Raw genomic sequence first — 9,851 nt, 5'->3', positions numbered from 1 at the left:
GGTGATGGGTATTAAAGAGGGCACGTTCTGCATGGAGCACTGGGTGTTGTGCACAAACAATGAATCATGGAACATTACATCAGAAACTAATGATGTAATGTATGGTCATTAACATAACTAAAAAAATTTTTAAAAATTGGGTGGCTCAGTCAGTTGGGTTGCCGACTCTTTTTTTCCCAAGATTCTATTTATTTGACAGACACAGCGAGAGAGGGAACACAAGCAGGGGGAGTGGGAGAGGGAGGAGCAGACTTCCCGCGGAGCAGGGAGCCCAATGTGGGGCTCGACCCCAGGAGCCTGGGATCATGACCTGAGCCGAAGGCAGATGCTCAGCGACTGAGCCACCCAGGCGCCCTGGACTGCCGTCTCTTGATTCCAGCTCAGGTAATGATCTCGGGGTTGTGAGATCAAGCCCCCCATTGGGCTCCGCGCTCAGCGGGGAGTCCACTTGAGATTCTCTCCCTCTTCCTCTGCCCCTCCCCCCACTCAGTCTCTCTTTCTCTCTAGAAATGAATAAATAAATCTTTTAAAAAATAAATGTCAGGGACGCCTGGGTGGCTCAGTCGTTAAGCGTCTGCCTTCGGCTCAGGTCATGATCCCAGGGTCCTACGATCAAGCCCCGCATTGGGCTCCCTGCTCAGTGGGAAGCCTGCTTCTCCCTCTCCCATTCCCCCTTCTTGTGTTCCCTCTCTCGCTGTGTCTCTCTCTGTCAAATAAATAAATAAATATAAATAAATAAATAAATATCAAAAATACCAATGTGTAAGGACTTGGAATATTGTTCCCAAGACTTTTCCTGAGGGAAGTACTAGACTAGAAGCTTCAGACAGTGAAACTAACCAGAAAAATATAAAGGAAGGGTGGTAAATACTAAATATATGGTTAACTGTAGAACTAAAAGAGTTAAAAAGAGAGTTCAGCATGTAATAGCTATGGACTCTGACAGTCTAGAAAAAGCATAACTTCTTAATGGGAGAATGGGGAGAGCCTGTAAAAAATAACATTTTATTAGTCATATTGGTGGTGTAATGTTTATTGTTACTCTGATACTGTTGTATGCAATATGGGATAAAGTGATTGAATATGATATTCTGTACCTTTATCCTTGAATATCAGGATTCTTGGCATAGAAAAAAGGAAGTATAGGGGCACCTGGGTGGCTCAGTCATTAAGCGTCTGCCTTCGGCTCAGGTTATGATCCCAGGATCCTGGGATCAAGCCCCGCATCAGACTCCCTGCTCGGCGGGAAGCCTGCTTCTCCCTGTCCCACTCCCCCTGCTTGTGTTCCTGCTCTTGCTCTCTCTCTCTCTCTGTCAAATTAAAAAGAAAAAAGAAAAAAGGAATTATAGATAGAAGATGCCTGGTAAAAACTCAAGTTTCTCAGTATGAGTTAGAAATATCAATAAGAGGTCATGATATATTTTATCTTTGAAAATAAATATATATTTACAGATTCTGTCCACTGAAAAGACCTAAGAACAGTGACCAACCCCTTAGCAATTGGCATCCCTAGTGCCCAGATTGTGGTCTTGAAATAGCGTTTCTGGACAGGATATTTGTAAGATAAGCTTCGAATATTTTGTCATACTGCATAGCAAAGAAGTAATTAGAGACTACTACGGTTGTATCAAAAGGATTCAGAAGCCAAATTGAAGACGTTCCCACTGGCCAAATACAGATGTTTCATGCATCAGTTAAAGGTATTAACTGATTAAATCTGTGAGTTCACAGTAATACCTCACCTTAGAAACACGCATGTAGTCTACCTTTCCCTATGAATTGTACCACTAAGTCACCAAATAGAGGAAGTTCCTTTTTATGGAAGTGTACTAGCTAATAGAGAAGGAGTGATAAAACTGGAGGATCATCGTTTTGCATCTTTTAGTGAGTTAATAGTTTTAGGCCATGAGCATTTATGTCTCCGCAGGAAGCCTGCTTCTCCCTCTCCCACTCCCCCTGCTCGTGTTCCCTCTCTCACTGTCTCTCTCTCTCTCTCTGTTTAATTAATTAATTAATTAATTAAAAGTAACCTGTAGGTTAAGAGAGTTAAGAGATGTTTTTTTGGAGACAAAACTACCATTTTGGGGGATATACACTTGGGTGGTAAAAGAAAAGCAAAGAGGTGATCACCATAATTGAGGATAATGGTTATTTTTAGGTTCTTGTTTGAGTTTTTGTTGGTTTTTTATTTGGTTTTTTTTTTGAATGAAGCTTATAAAATGTTTCTGGGGGGCGCCTGGGTGGCTCAGTCGTTAAGTGTCTGCCTTCGGTTCAGGTCATGATCCCAGGCTCCTGGGATCGAGCCCCACGTCGGGCTCCCTGCTCGGCAGGAAGCCTGCTTCTCCCTCTCCCACTCCCCCTGCTTGTGTTCTCTCTCTCTCGCTGTCTCTCTCTGTCAAATAAATAAAATCTTTAAAAAAATAAAAAATGTTTCTGGTTTGGCAAGTAATGTTCTGTTGGCTTAAACTGAGTGAACTGAGTGGTGATTACAAGAACTTTTGCCCATTTGTTTTATGTAGTTTTTTTATCTGTATTATATTTTACTATTTTTAAAAATCAGTGGAAAGAAATAAAAGATACCACATAAACAGGGGCAGTGTCTCTGAAAACCCTGAATAGAATGTGACTAAGAACACAAGCCTATTACAACAAGACAATACAGCTTTTATCCATGGGGACTCCCTCTACCTATACTTTTCCATCCAGAGGAGTGTATTTATCTGTCCTTCATATTTTGTCACTAATTTTTCCATTTATATGGTGAGTTGGTTCTTCATTCTTCAGTAAGTATCTGCTTGTTCTATGCTTGTGGTTCTCACATACCTGCAGGGCGCCTGGGTGGCTCAGTCGGTTAAGCATCTGCCTTCGGCTCGGGTCATGATCTCAGGGTCCTGGGATTGAGCCCCGCTTCGGGCTCCCTGCTCCGCGGGAAGCCTGCTTCTCCCTATCCCACTCCCCCTACTTGTGTTCCCTCTCTCGCGTGTCTCTCTCTGTCAAATAAATAAATAAAATCTTTAAAAAAATTAAAAAATAGGGGCGCCTGGGTGGCTCAGTCGTTAAGCGTCTGCCTTCAGCTCAGGTCATGATCCCAGAGTCCTGGGATCGAGCCCCGCATCGGGCTCCCCGCTCTGCGGGAAGCCTGCTTCTCCCTCTCACACTCCCCTTGTTTGTGTTCCCTCTCTTGCTGCCTCTCTCTCTCTCAAATAAATAAATAAAATCTTTAAAAAAATAAAAAAAGAAAAAGAAAATACATACCTGCTGGGGCCCATCCCTAGACATTTTGATTCAGAAGCTCCGTAATGGAGTCTGGGCATCTTTCTGTTGTTTGTTTAATGTTCTATGGGTAATTGTGCTGAAAAGCCATTTTCCTACTCTTTTACCATATTGTAAAATTTGGGCTTGGATACCAGTGTCATACCATACCTCTAGTTGTTAAGTCCAGCTTTTTGCTCTTAACGCTTTTCCATCCTACCCCTCATCTCTTTCTCTATTCCTGTTACCTTCATTATTCTCCTGAACTGTGGAATTGGTCTCCTCTAATGGTCTCCTAGTTGATGTTTAAGCCTCTCAGATACATCCTTCAAGTTGCACCAGACTGTTATATACTTAATGATTATGGATTATGTTTACTGCATGAGAAATGGATCTTCAGTACCTACAGAATAAAATTTAGTCTCCCTAAAAAATCTGGCTCTTGCCTACTTTGCTAGACATCTCTTTGACCACAGAAAGGTCCCCTCCTTCCCTAGTACTAATCATTCTGAACTATTTGCAGATCTCTGAATATTCTATTCTTTTTCATGCTTTCCTGTCTGGGTGTTCATTGAGCATTCTGTTCCTGGAATCACGCGTTTTCCAGCTTTGGAATTCATCTTTAAGGATTCTTCTTAGTCATCGAACCTCTAATGAAACCTTTTCTGATAGCACTTATCTTTCAAGTGGAATTGACTGTTCCTTCTTCTCTAATATAAATTTTCATCGTAGACCCTATAACTTTTACTGTGCTTATTTGTCTACAAGTCTGTATCTTTGTAGTGAGACTGGTGACCCTTGTGGGCACAGGGCCTCTTAATTATCTTAATTGCCTTTGTATTCCTAGCACAGTCCCTGGCACATGGTCTGCCTCTGCCCTAAAGCAGTCTTAGAAAAGCTACGCATACTACACATTTCACTGACCAGATTGTCCTTAAATCTGAGAAAAGTGATCTACATTCTTGTCCATTCAGTTTCCCGTGCCTCCTTACTTGGTGTACATACCCTATCGGAAGATGCGAACTTGCATTTAGTCTATTTATTTAAAAAAAAAAATTTTTTTTAATCCTCTTATGTTAAAGGGAATGAAACCCAAGAGAGCCTAAGATTAATATAAGATCTATTGATTTAGCAGTTCAATATTTTCTGCTTACTTGTTGATTCTGAATACAGTGTTAAATATGTGCTGCTAATACATAATTATCAGATAGGTTCCATGGTGATGACTACTTTGTGAAAAGTGCCAAAATGATTAGCTTTCTTTATCAACCATTAATATCCATTTTTTCCTAGCCTTCTTTGAATCCAGAAGCTGGCAAACAGAATCAGCCATGCAGACCTATTGGGACCCCTTCTGGAGTGTGGGGTAGGTAGATTTGCCATTTTAAAGGCACAACTTTTAATTTTTCTTAGAGGAGAGGAGCAAAATTTCTTTATCTCTTTTTTTTTGTTTCTTTTTTTCTCATCTCATTCATTTGCACATGGTAACTAACACCTATTATCTCTTACTGTGTCCACCCAAAATACCACTGAAATGTAATGGTAGTGGAGTCATAATACAGATATGGAGAGCTTGTAAAGCCCTGAATTTGAAAGCAAATTTTAAGCAAAGGGAGAATTATCCAAAGCTTATGAGAAGTAATGTTTAATTAACATCGCTAATTCATTTATAACAAAGTGAATTTTTTGTGTTATAATTATCTCTTAAATATTTGGTAGGCAAATGTAATGGTATTTTCTAAGCATTCTTTCATATTAGTAGTCTTCTAAAGTGTTCTTTGAAAGGGTGTATAAGGGGCTCCTGGGTGGCTCAGTTGGTTAAGCGACTGCCTTCGGCTCAGGTCATGATCCTGGAGTCCCGGGATCGAGTCCCACATCGGGCTCCCTGCTCAGCAGGGAGTCTGCTTCTCCCTCTGACCCTCCCCCCGCCATGTGCTTTCTCTGTCTCATTCTCTCTGTCTCAAATAAATAAATAAAATCTTTTTAAAAAAAAGAAAGGGTGTATAATACCACATCCTGTAGACGATTTTGTTCAACCAGGTTCCAGTTGTTGAGGATTTTTTTGTTTAAGGGTGTTGGGGGGCAGGTTTGGCAGTTATAAATGTTGCTTGTTGTGTAGAGGGCAAGGTGAAAACATAAATACACACAATTATGTGTACATGTTGGGAATAACTAGCCTTATAAAAAAATTAAGAGACAAATCAATGTATTTCTTAAAACCTGATCTGTAGTTTTGGAATCGTTGGCATTTACAAATGAGACTCTCCTAGTCCCTACATTAATTCAGTAGTTAGGCATCTTATTGGGAAGGCTTTAATATATCTAAATACTGGTTTTGGATCTTGAATTATAGGATTAAAGGTGCTTGTTGTACCGTTTCCCCTTTGTTAGTAGTGTTAAGGTTTTGCTCCACTTTGCCTCATCAGAAGGTCCCAGGGTAGCCTCCTTTCCCTGATTTCCACATCTATATCCACTCCCATGCTGACAGGAACTGCCATACTTGTATATATTCTTGATTGGTGTGTGCCTGAGTGATCATACCATATATTAGACAAGTTATGCCCCTGAAGGACTACTGACACCTTTGGGCTTCCTGGTTGATTTATGAATTCAGCTTCATATGCAGCCTTTTCCCTATAATTCCCAAATAGTGTTATTTTTGAGAATAACTGTTAAGTGCACACCAAGAAATGTTTGTTCCTCAGTGTCACCTGTCAGCTCTTTTTTGAAAGTGAGGACTTCATATATACTGCTTTGTATTAACCAATATTTGACATTCTTTTGCCTCTTCACTATTGTATTTCACAGAAAACCCACCTAGTGCCAAGCAACCCTCCAAAATGCTAGTCATCAAAAAAGTTTCCAAAGAAGATCCTTCTGCTGCCTTCTCCGCTGCATTCACCTCACCAGGATCTCACCATGCAAATGGGAACAAATCATCATCCATGGTTCCAAGTGTCTATAAGAACCTGGTTCCTAAGCCTGCGCCACCTCCTTCCAAGGTATGATTTGGAATCAAGTGTAAGAACCTTACATAGCAGAGGTTTGGGAATAAATCAGGAAAAAATTTAGTAAATTTATTTTTTCCCATTGAACCGTTCACCAGATACTCATTTAGTACCTAATATATGTGTAGTATTTTATTCTGTCTCCAAACTCTCTACTTCTGCTAATTGGATTTTTAGTAGGCTTCCTCATACTCATTAGCTTCATCTCATAAACTTGCTTCTTCTGATTTGCTGTTTCCGTTAATAGCATCAACATCCATCTGATCACTTGGCTGATTATCTAGATTGGCTTCATCTTTCCTCCTCCTTATCATCACTCATTCCCCTGTACCAAACAATTATAAATTCCCTGTTACTTATTCCCTCTATGATGTCCTATGCCCTTGTTACCTCCCATGTACTATTGTAATGCACCCTTTTATTTCTTCATCTCCCTATATTCATCTTGCACAAAACTGCCAGAATGATCGTCCTAAAACAATTTGAATGTATGACATCCTTTCCTCAATCACTTCAGCAGTCCCAAACCATCTATAGCAGGGTTTGGTAAATTTCTTCTATAAAAAGTCAGATAATAAATATTTTAGGCTTTGCTGGTCACCTATGACACAAGGTTTTTGTTACATTTACCTTTCTTTTCTTTTCTTCCTTTCTTTCTGTTCTTTGTTTTACAACGCTTGAAAAATGTAAAAAGTGTATTATTAGCTCAGGGGCCATATAGAAACAGGCGTCTGGCCCATGAGTGTTCCTTACCAACCCTGATCTTACAATACAGTGTCCGAACTTCTTAGCAGTGGCATGTATAATTCTTTATAGCCTGAGCCTAATCCATCTTTTATAATTTACTACCCCTTCTTTCTCTTACCTGGAAAATTATTCATCCTTCAAATTCATGTCATCCGTTCTGGGAATCCTTTTCTATCACACATATCTTAAGATCTCATTAATCTTTAGATCTCTGTTTGAATAGCACTCTTGTCTTTTATCACAATATCTATAACAATTAATTACATTTCTTTATTTCCTCATTTGTAATCTCCTTAAGGGCAGCTTTCAGATCCTTTCCATATTCGTATCCCTAGCACCCTCACAAAAGCACATAATTGCTTTAATGAATTCTAGCCACTATACAGAAGTAATTAGAATTTACTTCGTGGGGCGCCTGGGTGGCTCAATCATTAAGCGTCTGCCTTCGGCTTGGGTCATGATCGCAGGATCCTGTATCGGGCTCTCTGCTCCGCGGGAAGCCTGCTTCTCCCTCTCCCACTCCCCCTGCTTATGTTCCTGCTCTCGCTATCTCTCTCTGTCAAATAAATAAATGAAATCTTTAAAAAAAAAAAAAGGTTTTTTTTACTTCATTATTGAGAGGAAAACCAGTGAGCATTTATTCATTTTCCTCTGTGTGTAAGCACTGTGTTTGGTGGTTCTGAGCAATACAGGTAAGTACCACATTAGTCATGACTATCTATGAGCTGAAAGTCTAATTGGGATAATAAGATATAACAACATGAAAGCTCATGTGATGTGTGTGAAATAAAATAGTAACAGATGCTAATATCAAATTCTAGACAGACTTAGAATAACTAAATGAATTAAACACTAGTGTTCAGATTATGACCATCAAGGAAAATTTTGCTGAAAACCTGTCATTTGAACTGATCTTTGGAGGATGGTCCAGATTTGGATAGGCAGAAAAAAGTCTGGAGAGTATTGCACATCATTAAGAGAAGTGGTGGTTAGGGGCGCCTGGGTGGCTCAGTCGTTAAGCGTCTGCCTTCGGCTCAGGTCATGATCCTGGGATCCTGGGATCGAGCCCCGCATCAGGCTCCCTGCTCTGCAGAAAGCCTGCTTCTCCCTCTCCACTCTCCCTGCTTGTGTTCCCTCTCTCTCTGTCTCTCTCTCTGTCAAATAAATAAATAAAATCTTAAAAAAAAAAATTATAAAAAAAAAAAAAGAGAGAAGTGGTGGTTAAATACAAATTCTGAAACCAGAAGACACTGGCAATATTTGAGGGATGGTGAATGATCATTTTAATTACTACTGGGAGCACTAGGGAAATATCCAGACTAGGGGTCCTTATCCTAGTGGTAACGAATGAAGCTTTCAGGGTAGGTAAGATCTCTAAGGAAAAAGAGTGGAAGAGTAAAGAATGAGAAAATAAAACACGGAGGAATATTTAATAATTTATAAATATTAGGAAAATACCGATATAGTCAATAGGACTAAGAAACTGTAATTCAGACATCAAAAAAATAGTATAATATCACAAAAATCTGGGTAGGTGAGTTTAAGTTAGCAACTGGGGTTGTCAACACTTAACAATTGCTGCTGACAAGTTGAGGAAAATAAATGAAAAAAGGGTTTTGACCTTAGCAGTTGGAAAGGTTTAGGTCACCTTTGAGTTGAGGTTTTCGGAGAGTAGTGTAGGGATGAAACAAGATTTCAGGGGATTCTGGAATTATGTGGGTGGAAGTGGAGGTAGTAGCAATTTTGAGACTTGATAGTGAAAGGAAATAGAATATAGGTGGTGGTAAAGTTAAGTGAAAGGATGGAGAAAATCTGTAGGAAGAAGCCCTTTTAATATACTTGAAAGAGGTCATTAAAGAATCGTGACCTAGGAAGAAATGAGTAGGAATAAAACTGATTGACAAGGGGAATTTTCTTTGAAAGGGTTTGGGATACTTCTTTGTCTGATGTAGAAGGGAAGGAATGTGAATTTAAGTCAAGAGAGCAACTACTATCTAGGAAACAGTATAGCTTGGAAATTAACAGCAGGGCTTTGGAGTAGAGTCCACTTCGTACCTTCTTTGTGATACGACCGTGGACAAATTTCTTAAGTTCTAAGTCTCAGTTTTATCATCTATAAAATGGAATAGTAGTACCTATCTTTTAAGGTTTTTGTGAGGTGTAAATGAGATTTTATGAGGTATTTAAAACTGGCATATAGTAAGTGCTAATAAATTACAGCTATTATTATCAACACACTTTGTTCCATTCCTTAAAGTGTTACTTCATTTGAAATGTCTGCAAGCATTCTGTTAAACCATAGAGAATATAAAAATGAGTTAAAACAGTATGTCCTCAGACACCTAAGAAAGCTTTTGAGGGTGAAGAAGTGGCAAGTACAAAAGTCAGGACACAGAGCTTAAGATTAGTTTAGCTCTGTTATGTAGGACTATCCTAAGTCGAGGATAGAATGAAAATAGAAAAACTAAGGTAAAGGCTATGAATGTCCTTGCAGAAGGTAATGAAGCCTGAACAGGGATGATGAAAATGGGCAGAGAATGGAGGTGGTGAAGGCACACAGTGGGAAGGAAACAGGACACCGCACATTCTTCTCTGGGAAACGGATAACTATGGAGCCATTCACTGGAGTTAAGAAGAGAGAAAGATCAGGGGCGCCTGGGTGGCTCAGTTGGTTAAGCGACTGCCTTCGGCTCAGGTCATGATCCTGGAGTCCCGGGATCGAGTCCCGCATCGGGCTCCCTGCTCGGCAGGGAGTCTGCTTCTCCCTCTGACCCTCCTCCCTCTCATGCTCTCTGTCTCTCATTCTCTCTGTCTCAAATAAATAAATAAAATCTTTAAAAAAAA

General features: G+C 39.8%; 1 protein-coding gene across 3 annotated transcripts in view; it reads left to right on the top strand.

The window, feature by feature from the left end:
• Positions 1–8,378, top strand: part of GPBP1L1 (GC-rich promoter binding protein 1 like 1) — a 52,102-nt gene extending 43,724 nt beyond the window's left edge. For all 3 annotated transcript variants that reach the window (XM_081818362.1, XM_081818361.1, XM_081818363.1), the window contains exons 6-7: positions 4,546–4,618; positions 6,061–8,378. In XM_081818362.1, the coding sequence (XP_081674488.1) occupies positions 4,546–4,618; positions 6,061–6,260 (273 nt within the window). In that variant the 3' untranslated portion in view covers positions 6,261–8,378. The remainder of the gene's footprint in view (positions 1–4,545; positions 4,619–6,060) is intronic.
• Positions 8,379–9,851: the final 1,473 nt, after the last annotated feature.

The sequence above is a fragment of the Leptonychotes weddellii genome, chromosome 4 (assembly GCF_054177405.1).
Source record: "Leptonychotes weddellii isolate Sample4059 chromosome 4, ASM5417740v2, whole genome shotgun sequence".
NCBI classification, from domain to species: domain Eukaryota; kingdom Metazoa; phylum Chordata; class Mammalia; order Carnivora; family Phocidae; genus Leptonychotes; species Leptonychotes weddellii.
The sequence above is the reverse complement of the archived record's forward strand: the minus strand, read 5'-3'. Positions and strand labels throughout refer to the sequence as shown.